The 26,176-nt window shown below is 53.3% G+C and overlaps 1 protein-coding gene and 1 long non-coding RNA gene across 2 annotated transcripts; both read right to left on the reverse strand.

The window, feature by feature from the left end:
- Positions 1–6,835: 6,835 nt before the first annotated feature.
- On the reverse strand, positions 6,836–18,476 carry LOC137456687 (olfactory receptor 14A16-like). The gene is made up of 4 exons (XM_068168247.1): positions 18,424–18,476; positions 17,389–18,337; positions 7,416–7,455; positions 6,836–6,904 (listed from the first exon to the last, which is right to left on the reverse strand). Exons 2-4 carry the CDS (start codon positions 18,312–18,314, stop codon positions 6,836–6,838), a joined length of 1,035 nt encoding a protein of 344 aa, XP_068024348.1. The 5' UTR covers positions 18,315–18,337; positions 18,424–18,476.
- Positions 18,477–23,165: 4,689 nt separating this feature from the next.
- Positions 23,166–25,717, reverse strand: LOC137456663 (uncharacterized). Its single transcript, XR_010991076.1, has 6 exons — positions 25,684–25,717; positions 25,445–25,599; positions 24,418–24,456; positions 24,254–24,292; positions 23,784–23,858; positions 23,166–23,306 (listed from the first exon to the last, which is right to left on the reverse strand). It is a non-coding gene; the product is annotated as an uncharacterized lncRNA (long non-coding RNA).
- Between the last annotated feature and the right edge of the window lie 459 nt (positions 25,718–26,176).

Here is a 26,176-nt window from a genome sequence, read left to right on the forward strand (position 1 = left end):
TTTCACTGCTTTTCCATTGCAACTTTCCACCACTTTGTGCAATCCATTTGTCTGAGTCTTATTTTCTGCCCGTGGTGGGAGCATCAGCCTCTTCAACTCACCACACCAACTCACCCTGGGGCTGCTGGGTTAAGATGGTGACCTCTTGACTGATGCCTTGGGAGGAGGTTTTGGAGCTGCTGCCACCTTCTGGGCTGGTTTCTTTCTCTTGGTGGAAGTCCCTCAAGCAGCTGCTTTGTCCAAAAAAGGAGCAGGAGCAGAGGGGAGACCCTGGAAGCATCCCAGGTCAGGTTGGACTGGGATCTGAGCAACCTGATCCAGCTGGAGTCATGGAGCAGCGACCTTGAAAGGTGCCTTCAAGCCAGACCACTCTGTGAGGCATTTAAGGATTCTGCAGAAAAGCTGAGGGAGGAGAAAGGAGAAGGGAAATCTGCAGGACAGGTGAGGGGAGATGCCTCTCCTCCAACCCCTTTTGCCACCGAGGTTGGAGGACTTGGAGATGCAAGTCTGGAGCAGCTCCCACATCCCCCAACCCTTAGAGGTGCTGGAGAACATATGGAAAGTTGACATCTCCTCTGTAGGAGCTGAGGCAGGATGGAGGCTCCCAAGAGACTCTGAGCTCAGAACATCCTGGGCAGGACAAGCTGAGGATGCCAATGTGCCACCACCCAGCACCAGGCCTCCTGGGTGTGGGCTGAAAAGCCTTGGGCTGGTTGGGGATGGAGCTGGGAGAGCTGAAATTGGTGGGATCCCAGATGTTCACATCCACCACCTTGCCCTGGACCAAGCAAGGAGTTACAGGCCATGAGCTGGGGGAAAACCTCAAGGAAAGAGAGGGGGGAGGGTGAGCATTGGGCTGCAGTGCGGTGGGGACCACTGGCAGAGGTGGTTATGCCCAAGCCAAGAATCACAGAGTGGTGAGGGCTGGAAGGGACCTCTGGAGATCATCTGGTCCAACCTCCCTGCTGAAGCAGGTTCCACATCAGGCTGCACAGGAAGCTATCCAGGTAGGGTTTGGAAGTCTCCAGAGAAGGAGACTCCACAACCTTCTGGGCAGCCTGCTGCAGGGCTCCAGCAGCCTCCAAGTGAAGAAGTTTCTCCTGAAGTTCAGGTGAAACCTCCTGGGCTCCAGTTTGTAGCAGTTGTCCTTTCTCCTATCCTTGGCCAAGGTCCAGGGTGTCTTGGAGCAGCAGGGGGTTGTAGCTCTGCTCCATTCTCCACATCCCAGCAGATCCTGGCCAGAGTTTGGGATGCAGCCACATTCCCAGTTGGGGCTGAGAAGCTGGAGTGGAAAAGCCTCTTTGCCTTGGAGCTCATGGAGGGTGAGTTGGGAACCTGTAGAGATGGACACTGGGGGCACCTCACAAAGCCCCCTGGGTGGGAGACCCCCAAACTGCATCTGGGGGCAGGACTTTTCCATCCTCCAACACCTTCCCCCTCAGCACCCTGGGCTCTGGGTCTCCCTTGGAAGGGTCCTGGTGAGCCCAGAGCAGCCCCTGGCAGTGACTCCTCACTGTGTCCCCTCTTCCTGCAGACAAAAGTTGCCTTTTTCTCACTTTTCCCCCCAGAAGTTGGATTTTTCCATTTCCCAGCATGATTTGGTTGTGGTCAGGGCCAGAGCCCCCAGAGAAGGAGACTCCACAACCTGCAGCCCGCTCTGAACCCTCACACCAAAGGAGTTTCTCCTCATGTTGAGAAGGAAATTCCTGGGTTCCAGTCTGTCTGTCACCCTTTGTCCTAGCACTGGGCACTGAGCCCAGCCCCTTCCTCTTGCCCCCTTCCCCCATCCTCAGATATTTGTCATCATTGAGCAGATCTCCTCTCAGGCTGCTCCTCTCCAGGCCAAACAGCCCCAGGGCCTCACCCTTTGCTCCTCACACAGACATTCCAGGCCCTTCTTCATCCTCACAGCCCCCACTGGACTCTCTCCAGTAGTTTCCTGTCCCTCTTGAGCTGGGGAGCGCAGACCTGGACACAATACTCCAGCTGTGGTGTCACCAGGGCAGAGCAGAGGGGCAGGAGAACCTCTCCAGACCTGCTAGACACAGGGGGCAAGGAGAGGGTCTCCCCTCTGCAACCTCCTCTGGCCTTGTAGAGTCTGCAGCTCCTGCACTGCCCTCAGCTCACAGCTTCCCTCCTGCCCCTCTGGCTCCCCTCGGCTCCAGCACCTCACACCCAGACCTTTCCTTCCTCTGCTCTCCAGCACTGAACCTCAGTCGATGCAGTTCTTTCCCTTCCCATTTCTCCTCTGCTCTGCTGTCAGCTGAGGGGTTGGTTGCTGAGAGAGCTGGCAGATGAGCTGGCCAAGCCACTCTCCATAATCTTGCAGCAGTCCTGGCTCACTGGAGAGGTCCCAGAAGACTGGAAGCTGGCCAACGTGGTGCCCATCCACAAGCAGGGCCGGTTGGATGAGCCAAGGAATTATAGGCCTGTCAGCCTGACCTCAGTGCCAGACAAGATCATGGAACAGGTCATCCTGAGTGCAATCACACAGCACTAACAGGATGGCCAAGGGATCAGGCCCAGCCAGCATGGATTTAGGAAGGGCAGGTCCTGCCTGACCAACCTGATCTCCTTCTATGATCAGGTGACTGCCTGGTGGATGTGGGGCAGGCTGTGGATGTAGTCTACCTGGACCTCAGCAAGGCCTTTGACACTGTCCCCCATAGCAAACTCCTGGCCAAGCTGTCAGCCCATGGCTTGGACGGGAGCACACTGCAATGGGTTAGGAACTGGCTGGATGGCCGAGCCCAGAGAGTGGTGGTGAATGGTGCCACATCCAGCTGGTGGCCAGGCACCAGTGGTGTGCCCCAGGGATCAGTGCTGGGCCCTGTGCTCTTTAACATCTTTATTGATGATCTGGATGAGGGCATTGAGTCCATCATCAATAAATTTTTGGATGACACCAAGCTGGGGGCAGGAGTTGATCTGCTGGAGGGTAGAGAAGCTCTGCAGAGGGACCTCAACAGGCTGGACAGATGGGCAGAGGCCAAGGGCATGAGATTGAACACATCCAAGTGCCAGGTTCTGCACACTGGCCACAACAACCCCATGCAGTGCTACAGGCTGGGGTCAGAGTGGCTGAGAGCAGCCAGGTAGAGAGGGACCTGGGGGTACTGGTCGATGGTAGGCTGAACATGAGCCTGCAGTGTGCCCAGGCAGCCAAGAGGGCCAATGGCATCCTGGGCTGCATCAGGAACAGTGTGGCCAGCAGGAGCAGGGAGGTCATTCTGCCCCTGTACACTGCACTGGTTAGGCCACACCTCGAGTCCTGTGTCCAGTTCTGGGCCCCTCAGTTTAGGAAGGAGGTTGACTTGCTGGAACGAGTCCGGAGAAGAGCAACAAAGTTGGTGAGGGTCTTGGAACACAGCCCTGTGAGGAGAGGCTGAGGGAGCTGGCGTTGCTCAGCCTGGAGAAGAGGAGACTCAGGGGTGACCTTATCACTCTCTACAACTCCCTGAAGGGAGGTTGTAGACAGGAGGATGATGGTCTCTTCTCCCAGGCACCCAGCACCAGAACAAGAGGACACAGTCTCAGGCTGCACCAGGGGAGGTTCAGGTTGGATGTTAGGAAGAAGTTCTATATAGAGAGAGTGATTGCCCATTGGAATGGGCTGCCCAAGGAGGTGGTGGAGTCGCCATCATTGGAGGTGTTCAGGAGAAGACTTGATGGGGTGCTTGGTGCCATGGGTTAGCTGTTTGGGTGGGTTGGATTGGTTGATGGGTTGGACACCATGATCTTGAAGGTCTCTTCCAACCTGGTTTGGTTTATTCTAAATAAAGGTTTATTCTAAATAAACTTTCCCAAGTCTTCAAGGAAGCTGTTTGAGTGCAGCTTTAGGTGGTTTTAGGAAGTTCTAAAGCTTTTGAAAGATTTCAGTCAGTTTTTAATGGGGTTTAAGAGTTCTAAAGAGTTGTTGATGATTTTTAGGGCAGTTTGTAACCATTTGTAAGTGTGCTTGGAGTGTGCCAAAACTGACCAATAAGCCTAGAAAGTCCCTAAACCCTCTTCAGAATCAGTTGTTGTGAGGTGCTCAGAGATTTTCACACTTCTCCTGATGCAGCCCAGGATCTGATTGGCTTTGCGGGCTGCAAGTGCACACTGAGAGCTCATGTTGAGCTTTTTGTCCACCAGCACCCCCAAGTCTCTCTCTTCAGGGCTACTTTCCAGCCAGTCACTGCCCAGCCTGTATTTGTGCCTGGGATTGCCTCGACCCAGCTGCAGGACCCTGCACTTGCTCTTATTGAACTTCATGAGGTTGGCTTGTGCCCACCTCTCCAGCCTGTCAAGGTCCCTCTGGATGGATCCCTTCCCTCCAGCGTGTCTGCTGCACCACACAGCTTGGTGTCATCAGCAAACTTGCTGAGGGTGCACTCAATGCCACTGTCCATGTCCCCCACAAAGATGTTGAATAAGACAGGTCCCAGGACTGATCCCTGAGGGACTCCGCTTGTCACTGGCCTCCAATTCTGCCCTGCAGTTACAAAACCCAAACCCTGCCTATGCTGACCAGAAGTAAAGGGTCCTGTCTCCAGCTGGGCAGAGGAAAGACCTCAAAGGTCAACGAGTCCAACCTGTCACCACAGAACTAGACCATGGCACCAAGTGCCATATCCAGTCCCCTCTTGAACACCTCCAGAGACAGTGACTCCACCACCTCCCTGGGCAGCACATTCCAATGACAAATGACTCTCTCAGTGAAGAACTTTCTCCTCATCTCCAGCCTAAACTTCCCCTGGCGCAGTTTGATACTGTGTCCTCTTGTTCTGGTGCTGGTTGCTTGGGAGAAGAGACCAACCCAGCTCTTTGGAGGGAGTCCTTATCTCCTGCTAACATGAAGGGCAGACCTGCAGAGGCCTGACTAATTTTCTCCTGTGCAATTATGGCCTGCTTAGGCCAGGGAGACAATGAGTGGGGGAGAAAAGGAGCAGCTGGGGTTTGTGGTTCAGTCTGCTTGGGGGATGAGTTTTGTGCATTTTCATGCATTCTGTATTTTTCCTATCTATTTTTGAATACAATTTCTGTACTTATCTCCAGTTCCACAAGAGTGTCTTTGGTTTACTTCCGTTGGGAGTAAAATGATCTCTGTCCACTCTCTAAACTAAGACAACATTCTAATTTGATTTGCATCATCGTTATTATTACATCTCCCTTTCATTTTCTGTCCTATTAAACTGTCTTTATTTCAGCACACAAATTTGACTTTTTCCCCTCTGCTGGGCTCTGGCACATGGAGGATGATGTTAGACCACTGTGCACCCTGTAAAGAGCTGGCTGCATCCAAAAGGGATTGTCTGAGGCAAGCACTAGCAGGTGGCCATTACTTGATAGCTCAGAAATAACAGCAGGATCAAGACAGCTTCTCCTGCGTTCATTGCTCCCAGTGTCCCTCAGATGAGAAGGGTGAGACAGGATTTGTGTCTTAATGTCTGTGTGCAATGTGTTCAGGCATGATCAAGTCTTCTCTGTCAGGAGTGAAATGTAAAGATCGGAACTATGAAGATCGAAGTTCTTCTTTACAATGTCTGTTATCTTTGACCATGTATTATGCCAGCTCTGTTAGAACATTGTAACTAGTTCAGCTTAAGCTTTGTGCCTTGTATGGGTTACATCAGTCTGTTAGACATGCTGCGCTACAGAACTCCTGCTTTTGCTATATAGCTTAGGTTTAATTTGCTAGCTTCTGTATATGCATGTAGTATCTTGTATAGGATAAGAACAACTCCTATGACCAAATGCCAGTGACGAACAGTGTGAGCGATCAGGCAGTGTAGGCCTAGAGCCTGACATGGTGGTAGGCCATGCTCAGCATAAGTGCAGAAGTGGCTAGCAGTGTAGCAAAACAGTGCTGTGCCTGCAGCATGTAACTAAAGCAGGACACTGGTAGCTATAAACACAGAAAGTTATGTGGGAATAACAGGACACACACCTGCATCAACAACCTCACATGTCATTAGGAGTTGGACCAATAATCCATAACAGTGCGATGTGTGGTCACTCATAGGGAACCAATGAAGCTATGCCAACGAGGCTCTCCGAGTTTATATAAGTTGTAGGAGTTCCCTTGATATGCACTTCTTCTTCTTTGCTTTATTTTACCTTCTTTACTGTGCTATACTCACTATGCTTGCTCTGTAGTCCTACAATACTGGAACAATGGCTCAAGGGTACGGGTGTGAAGACTTTGATGGAATGTGTTGTTTGAACCTGTCAGATCATGGAGTGTCAATGCATGCTGAGATTAAGTGGCTAAGGAATCACACACGTGCTGTTGCAATTGTAAAAAGTCCCTTGGATGATTGGTTAAGATCAATATTTGGGAATGTGTCACAGTGGGTTATACAATGGATAAAAGAAGCTTTAAGGTTTCTAGGTATTATTGTACTAATTTTGATTGTTGTTAAACTTGTCTATAATTGTATCATGCAAAGTGTTCAAAGGATAACCTCCAAGGCCTTACTTGCACAAAAGAAAAATGGGGGAATTGTTGGGGATTGGCTTAGGGAGAAGGGACAATGGTCCCAGGAACATCTGTGCAATTCAGGTCTTGAAGGACTTTCTGTTGAAAATATAGCAATGGAGTAGGAGTTGTGGAAAAGAGCCTGATATGCTAAGGTCAAGCTTCCCCTGAGAAGAGACAAACAAGATAAGGAGGAGGCAAGATCTGGGAAAAAGAGCAATTAGACTTAGTAGAAAAAACCACAGAGTAGTGAAATAATGATGTAATCTTTTAGAGTTAAACCAATAGTATGTGTTAAATTAGAATAGAATTAACTATGCATAAGATAAGACTATAAATAATAAAGCATGGAACAAAAAAGTTGGATGATTTCTATTACTCATATTGAGTGCTGCCGTCCCTGTCTCCATTCTCGTCAATCCATGAGTGTGACATCTGTGCTGCCTTCAAGCAGGCCAAGCGCACAAAGCTTCTGTGGTATGGAGGGAGATGGTCGAAATATAAGTATGAAGAGGCCTGGCAGATCGACCACATCACCCTTCCTCAGTCTCACAGCAGCAAGCAGTACCTACTGACCATGGTGGAGGCAAGTAGAGGGTGGCTGGAAACCTACCCAGTACCTCATGCCACTGCTCGCAACACCATCCTGTACCTAGAGAGACATGTCCTGTGGAGACACAGCACCCCCGGGATGATTGAATCAGACAATGGAACCCACTTCAAGAACCTTCTCCTAAGGGACTGGGCAAAGGAACATGGCATTGAGTGGATTTACCACATCCCATACCTTGCACCAGCTGCAGGGAAGGTTGAGCGCTACACTGGCTTGCTAAAGACCACCCTAAAAGCCATGGGGAGTGGAGCCTTTAGGAACTGGGAGAGACACCTAGCTCAAGCCACTTGGTTAGTGACCAGCAGAGGATCTGTGAAATGAGCTTGTCCTGCCCAGTCCCACCTGCTGCAAACAGTGGATGGAGATGGAGTTCCTGTGACTGCTGAGAAGAACCTGCTGGGGAAGCCAGTGTGGGTTTTCCCTGCTGCTAGTGGGTGCAGACTAACCCGAGGGGTGGTCTTGGCTGAGGGGCCTGGTGACACCTACTGAGTCATGTTAGAAACTGGGGACATTCAGTGTATCCCACAGCAGAACGTGACTCTGGCTGAGAGGGGATGAACTGAGAGGGGGCAGCGTGGATCAATGTATTATAGTCACTGTGTGAATAGTTATAAGTTGTTCAAAGTTTCTCCCTCCTAGCTTAATATCAGCCTAGCATCCAGGACTCAACATACACACCACACACCAACCCAGAGAACTCCTGGGTCATCTCACCTGCTTCCCTACAGCAACGGACTGTTCCTGATTTTTTCCTTTCCCTTTCAAAAACAGACTGATTCCTGATTCTTCTCCACATCCCTGCCCAGTTCAAGCACCACCTACATTGACCAGCACCAGAGAGAGAGAGACTGCCCTGAGAGAGAGCGAGCCGGGATAACAAGGGACTTGCACCAAGGATTCCAATACCACATGTCAAGATTGGATGAAGGGGCTGTGACAGAAGAGTGGAAGTGGAACAGAGGGGTGGATTGTGGTGGGTTAACACCCATTCTGAAAATAACACAGAGCAGGGTGGAGGGCTTGCATGTGCTTTGCCCTCCCTGCAGGGCATTTTCCCCCTGGGAAACTGAGTCTGTTCCACTCCCCCCCTCCCTGCCCAGCTAGGGTATAAAAAGCAGGACATTGCAGTCATTAGGCTCTCTCCTTTTGGCTCCTGCCTCTCCTGGATGAGAGCTACTGCGGCTGCCCTCCTGATCCTCTGCCATGTGGTCGGGAAGAAGTTCTATACAGAGAGAGTGATTGCCCATTGGAATGGGATGCCTGGGAAGGTTGTGGAGTCGCCGTCATTGGAGGATTTCAGGAGGAGACTTGATGGGGTGCTTGGTGGCATGGGTTAGTTGCTTAGGTGGGTTGGATTGGTTGATGGGTTGGATGCGATGATCTTGAAGGTCTCTTCCAACCTGGTTTATCCTATGTAATTCTATTCTATGTAATTCTCCCTGCTGCCTCCATGCCTCTTCAGAGGGAGAGACTAGTTTTGTATTCTTGGTTTTTCCCCCCCCTCCTATCCATCCTTGTTCCTTGCCCCTCAGTTTAGGAAGGATGTTGACTTGCTGGAACGAGTCCAGAGAAGAGCAACAAAGTTGGTGAGGGGTTTGGAACACAAGCCCTATGAGGAAAGACTGAGGGAGCTGGGGTTGCTCAGCCTGGAGGACACTCAGGGGTGACCTTATCACTCTCTACAACTACCTGAAGGGAGGTTGTAGACAGGCGGATGATGGTCTCTTCTCCCAGGCAGCCAGTACCAGAACAAGAGGACACAGTCTCAGGCTGTGCCAGGGGAGTTTCAGATTGGATGTTAGGAAGAAGTTCTATACAGAAAGAGTGATTGCGCTATGGAATGGGCTGCCTGGGGAGGTGGTGGAGTCGCCGTCATTGAAGGTGTTCAGGAGGAGACTTGCTGGGGTGCTTGGTGCCATGGGTTAGCAGTTTGGGAGGGTTGGATTGGTTGATGGGTTGGACACGATGATCTTGAAGGTCTCTTCCAACCTGGTTTGGTTTATTCTAATAAAGGTTTTTATTGCCCTTGTGAACCTTACCTGCTATTATTATATATTGTTATATATTGTTTAAAGAAAACTCTTTACCTCTCTACTTCCAGGCTGACTCCAAATTATTGCTTGGTGGATTTGCTCCTTCCCTTTCCATTTTTCCTTTTCCCCCCTTCTGTTGGGAGGGAGGAGGGGTGAGCAGGGGAGAGATTCTCAGCCTTGCCCCCATCTGAGCTCTTAACTCCCAGTTAAGGCTCAAACCACTACAAGTGTCATAGAGGCAGAGTGTCACAGTGCCAGAGAGACACGGTGCCAAAGTATCACGCTGCCAAATTATCACAGTGCCAGAGCATCACAGTACCACAGCCTCACAGTGCCAGAGCGTCACACTGCCAGAGTTTCACAGTGTCGGAGTGTTACAGTTCCGGAGTGTCACAGTGCCAAAGTGCCAGACTTCCAGAGTGTGACAGTGCCAGACCATCACAGTTCCAGAGTATCACAGTGCCAGAGTGTCACAGTGCCAGTGTGTCACAGTACAATAGCATCACAGTATCAGAGCGTCACAGTAGCAGAGCATTACAGCACCGTAGCATCACAGTACCATAGCATCTCAGTGCAGGTGTCACAATGTCCATGCATCACAGTGCCGGAGCATCACAGCATCACAGGATCACAGTGCCAGAGAGTAACAATACCAGAGTGTCAGTGTATCAGAGCATCACAATGCCAGAGCATCACAGTAGCATAGTGCCACAATACCAGAGGATTACAGTGCCAGAAAGTGACAATTCCAGAGTGTCACAGTATCAGAGCACCACAATGACAGAGAATCACAGTGCCAGAGCGTCACTGTGCCATAGCATCACAGTGAGAGAGCAAGATAGTGCCAGAGCATCAAGAGCCAGAGCATCACAATAGCATAGCATCACAGTGCTGGAGTGTCACAGTTCCAGAACATCACAATTCCAGAGTGTCACAGTGCCAGAGCGTCACAACTTCAGAGCATCATAGTGCCCCAGCATCACAGAGCCAGAGCATCACAATATCACAGTATCACAGTTCCCTAGCATCACAGTGCCATATCGACACAGTGCCATAGCATCACAGTACCATAACGTCCCAGTGCCAGAGTCACACTGCCAAAGTGTAGCAATGCAATAGTGCCACAATGAGAGAGGGTCAAAATACAATGGTGTCACAGTGGCAGAGCACCACAACAACAGAGCTTCACAGTGCCATAGTGTCACAGTGCCAGAGCTTCACAGTGCCAGTTTCACAGTACCACAGATTCACGGTAAAAGAGCATCACAGTACCAGAGCTTCACAACCTCAGAGCATCATAGTGCCAGAGTATCACAGAGCTAGAGCATCACAGTACAAGAGCACCACAATACCAGAGCTCCACAAGATCAGAGCATCCTGGTGCCATACCATCACATAGCCAGAGCTCACAGTGCCCCAGATTCACACTGCCATATCAAAACAGTGCATAGCATCACACTACCAGAGCATCACAGTCCCATAGGATCAGAGTGACAGAGTGTTAGAGTGCCAGAACATCACAGTACTATGTGGTCACAGTGCAATAGTGTCACAGTACCATTACATTCCATGTCCTGTAGGGGTTTGGCAAGTGACAGGCTGGGTACAGAGCTGGTGGAGTGGTGATCCTTGGTAAGGCTAAGGCCGAATCGACATCTGGTGGTGAAACAAGCTGCAGCTCCTTCAAAATGCACATCGCAGAAAGGTTCAGTGCCACAGTGCCCAGAGCAGCTGGCACAACCAGAACATCCATGGCTGCTATCGGCTTAAAGTCTTGTGCCACAGTAAAAGACACCACTTTAGAGTCTATCTCCTTAAAATCCCTTTTGTGGCACCACAGTTCAGGCAGTTTGAAATAAAGAAGGTGAAGAGGGTCTGGCTCCGGACACCCAGGCGTGGTCTCCACCAACCATGTTGGGATTGCACAGCTGTTTGGGCTCTGGGAGGAGCTGGAAATACAATCAGTGTCTGACTCCACAAGTGATCTAAAGACAGCATTAGACTCCTTAACCATGAAGCCTCTGGCTCCTTATCTCCAACCTCTCAACTCTTTCTCCAAATAAAAAATCCTCTTATCAAAATATCCACTTTTTTGCCTCATCATTTTCAAGTTTGTCCAGCACCTGCTCACCGCAGGAGCCCAGGGTCACAGCAGGGTCACTGCTGGGGTCACAGCAGGATCACTGCTGGGGTCGCTGCTGGAGCACAGCAGGGTTGCTGCTGGGTTTGCAGCAGGGTCATAGCAGGGTCACTGCTGGGTTCACAGCAGAGTCACAGCAGGGTTGCTGCTGGGGTCACAGTAGGGTCACAGCAGGGTCACTGCTGGGGTCGCAGCAGGGTCGCTGCTGGGTTTGCAGCAGGGTTGCAGCAGAGTCACAGCAGGGTTGCTGCTGGGGTCACAGTAGGGTCACAGCAGGGTCACTGCTGTGGTCGCAGCAGGGTTGCTGCTGGGTTTGCAGCAGGGTTGCAGCAGGGTCACAGCAGGGTCACAGCAGGGTCACTGCTGGGGTCGCTGCTGGAGCACAGCAGGGTTGCTGCTGGGGTCACAGTAGGGTCGCTGCTGGGTTTGCAGCAGGGTCACAGTAGGGTCACAGCAGGGTCACTGCTGGGGTTGCTGCTGGAGCACAGCAGGGTTGCTGCTGGGTTTGCAGCAGGGTTGCAGCAGGGTCACTGCTGGGTTCACAGCAGAGTCACAGCAGGGTTGCTGCTGGGTTTGCAGCAGGGTTGCAGCAGGGTCACAGCAGGGTCACTGCTGGGGTCGCTGCTGGAGCACAGGAGGGTTGCTACTGGGGTCACAGTAGGGTCACAGCAGGGTCACTGCTGGGGTCACAGTAGGGTCGCTGCTGGGTTTGCAGCAGGGTCACAGCAGGGTCACAGCAGGGTCACTGCTGGGGTCGCTGCTGGAGCACAGCAGGGTTGCTGCTGGGGTCGCAGCAGGGTTGCTGCTGGGTTTGCAGCAGGGTCACAGTAGGGTCACAGCAGGGTCACTGCTGGGGTTGCTGCTGGAGCACAGCAGGGTTGCTGCTGGGTTTGCAGCAGGGTTGCAGCAGGGTCACAGCAGGGTCGCAGCAGGGTCACAGCAGGGTCACTGTGGGTTCACAGCAGGGTCACAGCAGGGTCGCAGAGGGGTCACAGCAGGATCACTGATGGGGTCACAGCAGGGTCGCAGCAGGGTCACTGATGGGGTCACAGCAGGGTTGCTGCTGGGTTTGCAGCAGGGTTGCAGTAGGGTCACAGCAGGGTCACTGCTGGGTTTGCAGCAGGGTTGCTGCTGGGTTTGCAGCAGGGTTGCAGCAGGGTCACAGCAGGGTCACTGCTGGGGTCACAGTAGGGTCGCTGCTGGGTTTGCAGCAGGGTCACAGTAGGGTCACAGCAGGGTCACTGCTGGGTTCACAGCAGGGTCACAGCAGGGTTGCAGCAGGGTCACAGCAGGGTCACTGTGGGTTTGCAGCAGGGTCACAGCAGGGTCACTGCTGGGGTCACAGCAGGGTCACTGTGGGTTCGCAGCAGCCTTGGCTAAGTCTTCCTCAGTGGGATCTGGAATTTTACAATTTTGTCTCACCCATTCCAAATCTGAGCTTGTAAATCCATGTCCCCTTGTGGGCAAGGCCTCCAGGATGGAATACCCTGCTCACTGCACCATGAGGATATGAATTATTCATTTATCTATCAATAATCAGGCAAAGATATTCACACAAATACATACATTATTTATTAATGCAAAAGTCTCACCAGAGCTCATTTGCAGATTCGGTGGTGGTTTGGTTATTTACACAAAAGGCTTCTACACAACAGTAGAAATCATTCAGGAAAATCAGAAACTTGGGAAAATTAGGGAAAGCAATGTTTGGGGAAGAGAAAAGCTGCAGTTCTGGTTTTGGTCACAAGGTGGAACCTGTGATGCAGTAATAGAGTCAAGGACACAGATCAAGCCAAACGTGAGAGCCTATGGAAGAATTAACCAAAACCTATTCAGGAGAATGTCCTGTGTGAGGCACTTCCAGAGTTGTGATATGGAATGGAATGGAATGGAATGGAATGGAATGGAATGGAATGGAATGGAATAGAATAGAATAGAATAGAATAGAATAGAATAGAATAGAATAGAATAGAACTAACCAGGTTGGAAAAGACCTTTGCAATCCTCAAGTCCAACCTATCATCCAACACTATTTAATCAACTGAACCATGGCACCAAGCACCCCATCCAGTCTCTTCCTAAACACCTCCAGTGATGGTGACTCCACCACCTCCCTGGGCAGCACATGGCAATGGCTAACAAGTCTTTCTATGAAGAACTTCTTCCTAACATCCAGCCTACACCTCCCCTGGTGCAGCTTGAGACTGTGTCCTCTTGTTCTGGAGGAGGAGGAGGCTGTTCAGTGGCTGTTTGGCTATAACACATTCTGCTCAATCACCTTGGGGATTGCAAAGTGGCTGCTATGATCCAACCTCCTTCTCACTACCCAGAAATGCTGCCTGGCTGATAAATCATAACCATGCCTCAACTTGTCGGTGTGGCCACAGGCTTGTAGAGAGGCCACCTGCTGAGAGACAGCTTGTGCTGAGCAGCTGGCTCCAGGGGGGCTGCATTGCTGATGGGACTTTCTCAGGCTTTACTTTGCTTAGCTTCCAAACAGCAACAATTCTGCTGTGGCTGTGTGCAGACACGTCTCTAAGGAGAGCAGGGGGGAGCTGGTGCCATGGAGCTGTGAGCTCCAGCTGCAGAGAGCAGTGGAGAAGTCTGATGCAAGGAGCAGTAAGTCAGTCCGAGGTGGGCAGGGACAATCATGGGGAGGCTGGGGAGGTGAGGAGCAAAGTTGTCCATACAGTGTCAGAGCTGAAGAAACAGATGTTCTGCAAGTGCAGCTGTGCTGGTGAGACAGCCTGGCTCATATCACTTGATGAATGATCACCAAATGAGCTTTATTAGGTGCACTTTGGAATCTTGAAGGAAATTACAGAGACACAAATAGCTCCTTAGGGCACTTGGGCTCATTACAGGAACCTCAGGCACTGAGAGAAGACTGAAGAGACTGCTCAAGAAGTCAGAAGCAAAACACAAGTTCCTTGAAGTAGGAATGGGCCCCACTGAGGCTTGTTACTGCCAAAGCCTCGCCAGGGACTCCTTAGAGCAGCTCATTGGAGCCCATGACTGCAGGGAGACAAAGGCAAAGTGCAGGGCAACAAAACCTGGGTTTGGTTTATGGAGCAGAAAGGCCAAGGTCTGACCACAGCCCCCGGGGCAGGCAGATCCTGTCCCTCATGTGTGGTGCAGGGGGCTGTGGATGTTGTGATGCTGAGTGAAGGACAAGGGGATGACAGCCCCCAGCCTTCCTGGGGAAGTGCAAGGAGGCACTGAGGCCCTGCCAGTGCCTTAGGACAATGTCTCCTCACAGGCCTTGGTGGCAGATGGTTGTCATAGCCAAGGGGGCACAGCCTTGGGTTCTCTTGATCACTCCCAGCATTGTCTGTGCCCTTTGCCATCTCCACCACAGACTGCCCTGCACTGTCCCACAGCTGCTTCTGCTTCCCTGCAGGCTGGAGACCTTCATCTCACTTCCCCACCTTGGCATTTCCAGACCTTCCCTGATGTCTGTCCACACTCACACTCTGCTCCTTGGAACACTAATTGCTGAGCTGAGCTCAGACTCCTTCTGGAGACCTTCTCCTACCACAGCACTCCCCTTTGAGAGAGGTTTCTTGCTCCTCATGTCCAGTCCCCACCTGCCAAGCTGCACCATGTGGCAGTGTTTCTCTCTCCTGCTGCTTCCTATCTCCAAGGAAAGCTCCATCTGGGAAGCACCCTTCAAGCAGGCACCCATCCCATCAGCCTTCTTGTGGCCTTTCAGCTGAGCAGGCAGAAGTGGCCTCACCAGGAGCTCCCAAGGCTGCTGGCCTTGCAGCTTCTCAGACAGACACCACCGAGCCCTGTGCCTGCTGCTGTCCCATCAGGTACTCAGGCAGCAGAGACCTGGCAACCAATACCTGAGCCCCTTCCTGCCATGAGCCCAGGTCCCTTGGCAGAGGGCATCTGACAGTCCCTGTGCCAGCCAGCTGCCTTCTGCTGGCCTGGCAGAGATGCTGTCAGATGGCAACTTAAAAGCTCATCTGCCAGCCAGGAGCCCAGGGCTGCCCTATCAGCTCCTGCAGACAGAACTGACCTCACAGTCCCTTTCCAGCCATGCTCCTGCTGCTGGCCAATCCCCTCCTGAGGCAGAAGTCACCTCACAGCCCCTTCACAGTCTCCCTAGTGAATTGTGAGCTCCTGAGACACAACTGACCACATGACTCCACACCCAACCATCCCCCTCCTTGTGGCCAGAGCCTGAGCAGATCAAAGTTTCATCAAACCCCTCTGGTGCCTTTCCTGCCAAGGGTTTGAGTGGAGAAACCTTCCTCAGAGGAGCTGCTGGATCTGTCCTGGTGATTCATGGAAGGGGTCCCTGCACATCATCCTGTCCAGTGACCCTACTCAAGGCAGGGGGAAGCAGATGAAGTCCCTCAGAGGCTCTGTCCAGTTTGGCCTCATCCCCAAAGGAGCTGCACAGGCCCTGGGTCAGATGGTGCAGGGAGCTGATGAAGACATTGTACAGTGCTGGCCCAAGGGCTTGCCCTGAGGGGGATGTCACTGGGAAGCATCTGCCAGGAGCACTCCAAGCTGGTGACATTTGGGCTTGATCCACCAGCTGGCTTCCCATCCACCACCTCATCCATTGCTTCTCTCTAGCTATCACCATTCTGGCTCTAAAGAAACTATGAGAGACCATGGCAAAGCCCTGGCTAAGGTCCAGGGACAAACCATCTTCTTATCCCTACTCACAGATATTCCTTACTCTCTCTCTTGGCCTGCAAATAGCTGCAGGGGGGGTTGGCCAATCACCTTCCCAGGGACTGTGCTGAGGGTGACCAGCCTGGAATGTGTCCCATCCTCCTTCTTGGCCTCCTTGAAGATGCATTTTCCAAAGACCCAAAACCTCTCTGCTGGTTCTGTGCACAGTTCAGGGCACAGTCCAGGTAGGGTGATGTGAGCAGACAGGAGCTGTAGCAAGGAGCTTGACAAAGACACTTGGGATCAGTCTGGCTGGAGCAGAGTTTGTTCTGCAGTCACACACAGAAAGGTCAGAGCTCTGTCAGGTGTCCACATCTGAGCTGGCCTCATGAACTCCTTCCTCACCTTGGGATGTTTAGAGACAGAATCTTTCCCCATCACTCACACAGACCCTGCACTGCAGCAGTCACAGGGTCTCCCTGGCCTCCTGCTGCCCCTGCCAGAGGCTGAGAGGCTCCTCCAACCTCCAGTGCCTTGGCTGCTGGTGTCTGTGCTCACTCAGGTTCCCCTCACCCCACACACAATGCCCCTGCTGACCTCTCACCTGCACAATGCAAGCAGGCACTGCTGGCCTCCCAGGGAGGGACTAGGAACCTATCCAAGGTGGGATGAGAGGCCAGTGCTGGAAGTGGTGGTTGTGAGGGACTAGTCCAGGGTGACTGCCCTGGGACAGCTTCCCCAGGGTGTGCAGTGAGCACAGGCACAGGTCAGACCCTGCTCTGATGCTCTTCAGGACTCCTGCAGGAGGCCTGGCTGTGTGAGGACACTGCTGTGTGCCCCATCCCTGCACACTCCACACTTCAACCCTTCCCTGGTGTTTGTCTCTGGGGGGCAATTTCTTGGGCATGCTCCTGAAAGAAACTTTAGATGAAGACCTAAGCCTCCAGACACTGCCCTCAGCAGATCACCTGTCTTCATGGAACTGCCCTTGGGGGCCAGCTCAGTCACAGAAGTGCTCATGGCCTGTCCCTGCCTGCGGTCACAGGGCTGCACACGGCAGAGCCATGAGCAAGGTGCCACAGCGCTCAGGCCTTAGACCAACACAAGGGATCTGAAGGAGAGTGTGGCAGGGGAAAGAGAGCAGCCCTGGAAGAGCGAGTGCTGGGGCTGTGTGGCAGAGCTGTTGTGCTGGGACTCTTCACCTCTACCTCTGAAGAGATGAACTGGCCCTGGAGCTGCAGAGAAGGCTTGGAGGAAGGAGCTCAGGAAAAGACAAATGCTCACAGAAAAGCCTTTCTGTTGTTTAACCAAAGAAGGAGCACAGCTCCTGTTACACAAACTCTGGGTCAGAAAAGCAAAGCAGGGAGGGGATTAGAAAGGGGATGACAACATTATAAATAGCAAAAATCCCCCTCCCCAGCTCCACCCCCCCCAAAGTACAGGAGCCAGGCTGGGCCTGCCCTGAGAGGCATCAGAACTGCTCTGCAGGAGAACACAAAGAGTTTATTGCTTCTCAAAACACCCAGGCATCAGTTTGCTGAGGGCATCCTTCAGCTCCTGGTTCCTCAGGCTGTAGATGAGAGGGTTCACTGCTGGAGGCACCACCGAGTACAGAACTGCCATCACCAGATCCAGGGATGGGGAGGAGATGGAGGGGGGCTTCAGGTAGACAAAGATGCCAATGGTGATAAATAGAGAGACCACAGCCAGGTGAGGCAGGCAGGTGGCAAAGGCTTTGTGGCGTCCCTGCTGAGAAGGGATCCTCAGCACTGCCCTGAAGATCTGCACATAGGACACCACAATGAACACAAAACATCCTGCAAATGCAAAAGCACTGAAAGCAAGAAGCCAAACTTCCCTGAGGCAGGAGGTGGAGCAGCAGAGCTTGAGGATTGGGGGAATTTCACAGAAGAACTGCTCCACAGCATTGCCCTGGCAGAGGGGCAGGGAAAAGGTATTGGCTGTGTGCAGCAGAGCAGTGAGAAAGCCACAGGCCCAGGCAGCTGCTGCCAGGAGGACACAAACTCTGCTGCCCAGGAGGGTCTCATAGTGCAGGGGTCTGCAGATGGCAGCGTAGCGATCGTAGGCCATGACGGTGAGGAGAAAATACTCTGCTGAAAGGAACAAGGAAAAGAAAAAGAGTTGAGAAGCACATCCTGCATAGGAGATGGCCCTGGTGTCCCAGAGGAAATTGGCCATGGATTTGGGAAGAATTGTGGTGATGGAAACGAGATCTAGGAAGGCAAGGTTGAGGAGAAAGAAGTACATGGGGGTGTGGAGGTGGTGGTCGCAGGCTATGGTGGTGATGATGAGACTGTTACCCAGCAGGGCAGCCAGGTAGGTGGCCAGGAAGAGCCAGAAGTGCAGGAGCTGCAGCTGCCTTGTGCCTGTGAATGCCAGCAGGAGGAAGTGGGTGGTGGAGCTGCTGTTGGACATGGTCTGTCTCTGGCCATGGAGGACTGTTGGAAGAGGAGAAGACATCACACAGGTTAGGAGAGAATTCCTTCAGACAACTCCTTGGCTATTTCCCAGACAATCCTCTCACATTTACTTCTCCTTCTGTGCAGGAACTCTGTGCACTCCAAGCTTCACAGCCTTGCAGTCACCCCAGCAGGAGGTAGCTGTCCTGTCCTGTGTCTCTGATGGTGCAGATGGGAAGCTCTGCTCTGGAGCATCTCCTGCCCCTCCCTAGAAGAGAGAGATCCCAGAGGCTGTGGGATGTGGCAGCTTTACAAGCTCCACAAACTGCAAATCCATCCTCCTGCACCACAGACTCACCACACCCAGGGCTGGGAAGCTTTCTCCTCTTTGAGCTCTCAGCACCCAACCTGTCCTGCCTACCTTGCATCTCTCTCTGCCTTCCTCATCTCCTTGAGATGTCCTGGCAGTGCCCTCAGTCCTGCTGCCCTGTGCAGAGGAGCAGCTCCTGGGCAGAGCTGTCTCTCTGCAGTGCTGCCTGCTTGACAGAAGCTCCCTCCAGCCCAGGAGCCTGGCTCAGCTCAGCAGCAGAGGACCAGCCCCAGGCATTTAATGACTCCTCTGGCGGCCTTGGTGTCGAGTCCATGAGTCTCAGAGACTGAGAGCAAGCTGAAGAAACCTCTCAGGAAGCCAAATGCCAACTGCCAACTTTGCTGGAGCCCTAATGGGTCCCACTGAGGACCATCACTGACAAAGCCTCCCCAGGGGCTTGTTAGAGCAGAAAAGCAGAAGCAAGAGCAACAACCTGGAGCTCAAGACGGTGCCAGGGTTGCTCTGATGCTGAGCAAACCTGGATGGGCTTGATCAAGCCAAAGGGCCAAGTCCTGGCCCCCAGCCCCGTGGAAGGCAGATCCTGTCCCTCAGACATGGCTCAGGGCTCTTCCTGGGGCAGTGGGGTGTGAGGATGTGCAATGTCTGGAGCAGGTCTATGGTGTGACAGTGCTGGGTGGGGCAAGGAGGCAATGAGGTCTTTGTGAATGAAGTTCAGCTACCTTCTGGTTGCAGAGACAATGGCCACAGCCATGGTGATGAAGAGGTCATCTCTGATGAGGGCTTTAGGCTTTGCCAATGCCCTCAGTGGTCCCCACCACAGCCTGCCCTATGGTGTCCCATAGCTGCACCTCTTCCTTTCAAGACACCCAGTCCTCTCTCCAAGTTCACCTCAATCTCTCATCTCCCTCACTGACATCTCTCCATCCTCCCTGCCTGTTCCATGGAAGAGAAAGCCAAGGGCCAAGGGCTGGCTCAGCCTCCCTCTGAGTGCCCTCTTGTCCCAGAGGTTATCAATTTATGCTGGACCTTGTTCTCACCAACAGGTAAGGGCTGGTAACCAATGTGAGGCTCAGAAACATCCTTGGCTGCAGTGACCATGAAGCAGTGAATTTAATATCCTCAGGGTAATCAGGAGGAAGTAGAATATAGAATATAGAATATAGAATATAGAATATAGAAAATAGAATAAACCAGGTTGGAAGAGACCTCCAAGATCATCGTGTCCCCCTTCAACCAATCCAACACCACCCAATCAACTAACCCATGGCACCAAGCACCCCATCAAGTCTCCTCCTGAAAACCTCCAATGACAGCGACTCCACCACCTCCCCAGGCAGCCCATTCCAATGGGCAATCACTCTCTCTATATATAGAACTTCTTCCTAACATCCAACCTAAACCTCCCCTGGCGCAGCCTGAGACTGTGTCCTCTTGCTCTGGTACTGGCTGCCTGGGAGAAGAGACCATCATCAGCCTGTCTACAACCTCCCTTCAGGTAGTTGGAGAGAGTAGTAAGGTCACCCCTGAGTCTCCTCTTCTCCAGGCTAAGCAACCCCAGCTCCCTCAGCCTCTCCTCATAGGGCTTGTGTTCCAAACCCCTCACCAACTTTGTTGCCCTTCTCTGGACACCTTCCAGCAAGTCAACCTCCTTCCTAAACTGAGGGGCCCAGAACTGGACACAGTACTCGAGGTGTGGCCTAACCAGTGCAGGGTACAGGGGCAGAATGACCTCCCTGCTCCTGCTGGCCACACTCTTCCTGATGCAGGCCAGGATGCCATTGGCCCTCTCGGCTGCCTGGGCACACTGCAGGCTCATGTTCAGCCTACCATCGACCAGCATCCCCAGGTCCCTCTCTGCCTGGCTGCTCTCCAGCCACTCTGACCCCAGCCTATAGCACTGCATGGGGTTGGTGTGGCCAATGTGCAGCACCTGGCACTTGGATGTGTTCAGTCTCATGCCCTTGGCCTCTGCCCATCTGCCCAGCCTGTCGAGGTCTCTCTGCAGAGCCTCTCAACCCTCCAGCAGATCAACTCCTGCCCCCAGCTTGGTGTCACCTGCAAATTTACTGATGATGGACTCAATGCCCTCATCCAGCCCATCAGTAAAGATGTTAAAGAGCACAGGCCCCAGCACTGATCCTTGGGGCACACCACTGGTGACTGGCTGCCAGCTGGATGTGGCACCATTCACCACCACTCTCTGGGCTCGGCCCTCCAGCCAGTTCCTAACCTAATGCAGTGTGCTCCTATCCAAGCCATGGGCTGACAGCTTGGCCAGGAGTTTGCTATGGGGGACAGTGTCAAAGGCCTTGCTGAGGTCCAGGTAGACCACATCCACAGGCCTCCCCACATCCACCAGGTGGGTCACTTGATCATAGAAGGAGATCAGGTTGGTCAGGCAGGACTTGCCCTTCCTAAATCCATGCTGGCTAGGCCTGATCCCTTGGCCATCCTGTAAGTGCTGTGTGATTGCACTCAGGATGACCTGTTCCATGATCTTGCCTGGCACTGAGGTCAGGCTGACAGGCCTGGCTCATCCAACCGGCCATGGTTGTGGATGGGCACCACGTTGGCCAGCTTCCAGTCCTCTGGGACCTATTGTGTCAGTTGTGTCAGAATGAGCTCATTGACCCAGCTCTGGTTTTCTGCTGGGTTACAGCAGATATTTGGGGCATGAACAAGGGCCCTCAGATGCTCTCATGAACCCCTTCAATTATCATATTGGAGTCTGTGACCAATCTGCTGTGACACTGCTCTCTATCCCAGGATCACAGGGTCACAGGAATGACTTCTGTAGACCTTAGCATTATTTTGCTTTTGTGCCCAGTGGGTACTAAAAAGTTGTTTTACTTTCACTCCTTGCAGTCAGGGACTAGGCTGAAGTTCTCCCTTCAGACTGTAATAGGAACTCATGGATTGTGACAGAAGGCAGAACAGAGTCCCCCTCGGGTGTTGGCCACTGAGGAAGAGGCGTCATGCTGGTGGTGCCTCAGATTTACACTGAGTGTGATGTAGATGGAGTGGAATCTCTTGTTGATCAGTTCAGGGTCACCTCTCCTGTCCATTCCTCCCTGCAAGTGCAGCCTTGTACTCTGCATCCCCAAGGTGGAACACAAGATTGAGCAGTGTACCTTGGCCTGCACACCAATCCTTGGCAGGCACTCTGAACATCAGCATTCTCACTGCCAGAGGCAGCCACGGTGCAAACCTGCTCTGAACATCAGAAAGTGCTGGCACTGAGCAGAGACTGAGCTGAGCAGTCAGATCCCTGAACAGAGTTGGCTCTATTCCAGCTCAAGCCAGGACACCTCTCCATGTTTTGTCCTCAAGAATCCCAAAGTATCCCAGAATCATACAATGATTTGGGTTGGAAGAGACCTTTAAAGATCACAGAGACCAACCTGCTTGCAATGATCAGGACCATCTGCAACTAGAGCAGGCTGCTCAAAGCCCCCCTCCAATCTCCTCTGGAATGGTTCCAGGATTGGGCATCTCCCACCTCCCTGGGCAACCTGGGCCAGGCTCTCACCTCCCTCAGTGTCAAACATTTCTTCCTTCTCTCCAGTCTGAATCTCCCTCAGGTCAAACCATCAGCCCCTGCCTTGTCACACCAGGCCCTGCTCAGAATCCCTCCACAGCTTTCTCATCAGCCCTTTAAGTACTGTTAGGCCCCAGTTGTGGTTTCCCCTTTTCCTGTTGGTTCCCCAGATGACAGCTCCAGTCCCTGCCCCGCAGCCCAGAGATAAGCCACAGGAAGCTGCTGCCCACCATTCCTCTTGTATTTGGCTGCCCTGGGGATGCTAAGGTCTCCCTCTGCATCCAGGGAAATATTCCCCTGAAGTCACCCCCAGTGAAGAGAGGAAATGATGCAATCATGGAACCACTGAGGCTGGAAAAGGCTCTTGAGTTCACCACATGCCATGGGGTGAGGGAAACATTGCCGCTGTGACAGTCGCTGGTAACTCAGTGCATGCCTGGAGAGACCAAAGCACAGCCCAGAGAATGGACACAAAGTCCCCAAGGCTGGGCCACACAGGGCAGGGGACAGAGGAGCATCCAACCAGTGTCTTGTGCCCATGGCCTGCCCTCCTGGTCTGCACTGGGGTATCCCAGAGAAGAGTGTGGGCTGAGGGCCAGGAAGGCTTCTGGGCTCTGCATGGGGCTCTGCAATCTCCTGTAAGCCCAGGGGTGCTGAGCCCATGGGATAGGGAACCACCACCCCTGCCAGAGTGGGGCAGAGGAACCAGGGGTCCCAGCTGCCTCTCCATGCTCCTCACCTGCCCTCACCCCAAAACACCAGAGCGTTTCACCCCTCCCAAACACCACCTGCCCAAGGCCTGGCATTGTGACTGCCTGCATCTCCCAGCCTCATGGCAGGATGCTCCAGGGGAACCCTCTCTGGACAAAGGCTCCCAGGCATCCATGCTGCCAGAACCTGCCCTCTGCCAGTCTGCTCCTCACCATGGTGCTGCCAGAGGATGCAGGTGTTGGGGTAATGGCAGAGGAGGGGCAACATGGTCCTGGACACACAGAGTGTATCTTTGCTGAGGGGGTTTATTGATCATGAGAGGGACATGGCCCAGGGCTCCCAGGGGATCAGGTGGGGACATCCAGGATGATCATCTCCTCTTTCCTCTGAAGGGGGCCAGGACAGAGGTGTCACCAGCAGTTCCAGCCCTGAAAGAGAGAGACTCCCAGGGTCAGCTAGGACATAAGAGGAACCTTGTCCCCACTATGTCTCTTTGCAGAGACTTGGGGAAAGAGAAGGGAATTGGAGCTCTCAATATACCCTGGACAGGATTTGGCTCTCCTGAGATCCAGATGTCATCAGAGTCCCTTGCCCAGTGTGTCGTTACCCTGGGATGTCCCTAAATCTCCCAGAGCCCTGCCCAGCTCTTACTGTGCCTGTGGGGGTCTGTGTGGCACCAAAGCCTCTGCCTGGCCTGCACAGCGACCCTCTGGGTCTGTAGAGCCCTAGTGAGTTGAAGCAAAGGCACAGAGCCAGCTCTGTGCTGTGTCCCCTGGGGCACGGATCAGGGACAGTGACTTCTGTTTCCTTTTCTCACACCTAAGGTCTGCCCACCCCAGAGGGCTCAGGGATGCCCCAGGGCCCAGGATTCTTTGTGGGGTTAGGAATGCCCTGGTGCTGCTCACCTAGACAGCAGCTTTAGCAGCTACAGCCAGGCGCTTCTGGCGCACCCGCTCCAGCAGGACATCAGCCGCAGGCAGCTGGGGAGAAAGGGAGGTTAGGGACAAGTCTGGGTGCACTGGGGTGTGCTGGGAGGATGGGGGGAAGCAATGGAGTCCTTGGGGAAGTTGCTTCTGGAGCAGATGAGCTGGGATGGTGGTGCCCAGAAGGCAGTGAGGATCCTGGGAAGGGGCCCACCTGGCTGTGTGGTTGTGTACTGGGGCATCCGGGGGTGTACTGGGTTGTACTGGGGTGGATGGGGATGCAAAGGGGGCTCTGGGGGAGAGGTCCTCCCTTGGAAAGCACTGGGGTGCTGGGGTATTCTCTGGAGTTGCAGTGGGATGCACTGGGATGTGCTGGAGCACCCTGGGATGCTCTGCAGTGTTGTGGCCATGGGAAGGGAGGGGGTGGGGCCAGCAGAACTCGTGGTACCCACCTCGACACTCTCCAATGGCTCAGGTTTGGCTACATTCACCTGCAGAGAGACCAGGAGACCTCACTGGTCACTGGGATACCTCCAGTCCCAGCAAGAGATGGGAGGGCCAAAATGCCCTCCCGTTCCCCAGACTGGATGCCCTCCAAGTCCACCTCACTACTTACATCCAGTTGAGAATTTTCCTCAATGCTTTCCAGCAGTGCCTAGGGAGGAAGAGCAAAGAGGTGACCTGGAAGGAACCTCAGTGGGGCCCTGAGTGGGGCACAAGTGTCCTCAGTCCCAGCAGGCCAAAGGCTTCCCTCTGGTCTGAAGGGGAAAATGCCTTCTGCTCCCCTCAGCCTGATTCCTCCAAGTTCCCCTGGGATGCCTCTCCATGCAGGGTCCAGGGCTGGGGATGGAGACAAGAAGAGTGTAGGGAATTCAGGTCTCCAAAGAGGATGAGGTTAAGGAAAAGGCTTCCAACAACAGAGCACTGGGGTGAATTAATGGACCCCAATGGACTGGGCTGGAGTGTTGAAGGGGCAGGACAGTGTGGGGTGCAATTGATAGGTAAAGAATTCAAGATGAGGGGGCATGGGGACATCAAGAGAGCTGGTTGGTGGGGGCAGAAGAAAGAGGCCAAAACCAAGGGGACTGGGAGAGTGTTTGGGAATGGCTATGGCAGGAAGAGGATTTGGGGCGACCACTGCAATGGAGAGGATGAAAGGCAAAGGGCTGAGGGACAAGATGGAAAGAAAGGCATTGGGAGAGATCAAAGGGAGGGCATCTGGGGACATTAGATAGGACATGGAGGAGATCTCAGGCAGAAGATGTTTGAGGGGAGCAAAAGCATGGGCTGGGGAGTTGCAGAAGGGAGGGGTGTGGGGTCACCAAGAGAAGAAACTGGTGGGAGCCTTCCCAGCTTTGGTGTTGGACCTTCCCAGGGAGGGAACAGCTCCAGGCATTCACTGAGGAACTCAGGCCTTGGGCACAAGAAGCTGCTTAGTGGGGGAAGTGGAGGGAAGAGATGGAGCTGTGGGAGGGAGAGAGCTGCATTGCCAGGAGAGGCAGGGGAGCCTGGAGGAGCCTCTTGCTTGGGCAAGGGAGAGGCCAAATCAAGGGGTTTCATCCTCACCACTCCAATTTCATTCCACATGTCCTGTAGCCATGACCCATCCCCATGAGCCCCTCCCTGTGGCACTGGAGTCCTACCTTGGCATCTGCTGGGGTGCACAGCAGGATGGTGAAGAGCAGAGCCACGCCGACCACTGCCACCTTCATTTTCCTCTGTGGTGTGGTAAGTCCTGGGTGAAGCTGGGGAAGGTGAGGGGCAGATTTATCCCTCCCAGGACTCCTCCTTCTTCCTCCTAAGAGCCCCCAGGGCAAAGGCAGGCTTGGCAGTGGCACCAGCCCTGGCAACAAGCCCAGCCCTGGCACGCAGTCACCCTCACCTCTGGCACGGATCCATCCACCTTCCTTGGCATCTCTCCAGCTTCCTGCATGGGGCAGCTGCAAATCAAACAGCCCAGACCTCCAGGGGCACTGGGGGGTGGGGTGGATAGAGTACTGCTGACAGCAGTGACCACTCACTGCTTCAACATGAAGACTCCAAAAGCCAGACCCTCCCCATCTCCCAGTGCCTCTCCTTTCCCTGCACTGCCACCTTCCAGTCTCCCTCACCTCCCAGCCCAGTCTTTCAACCCAGTAATGCTCCAGAGGTGACACCAAACTCAAACCTAGGGTCACTAAGAGCCATCCCTGACACCTCTCCAGCCCCCTGGGGAAATTTGGGGCTGAGACTGACGACTCTTCTTGGGAACACTGGGAGATGGGAGGACAACTGGTGGCCTGGGCAGTAGGGACAGCAGAGTGGCTGAGTGTCTTGGTTTGAGGAGCGAGACAGCTGCTCTTCAGCCCTTCCCAGGGGAGTAAAGGACAATGCTC

This window comes from Melanerpes formicivorus, unplaced genomic scaffold (genome assembly GCF_026170545.1).
Source record: "Melanerpes formicivorus ecotype bairdi unplaced genomic scaffold, bMelFor1.0.p_v2 SCAF_134, whole genome shotgun sequence".
Lineage (NCBI taxonomy): Eukaryota > Metazoa > Chordata > Aves > Piciformes > Picidae > Melanerpes > Melanerpes formicivorus.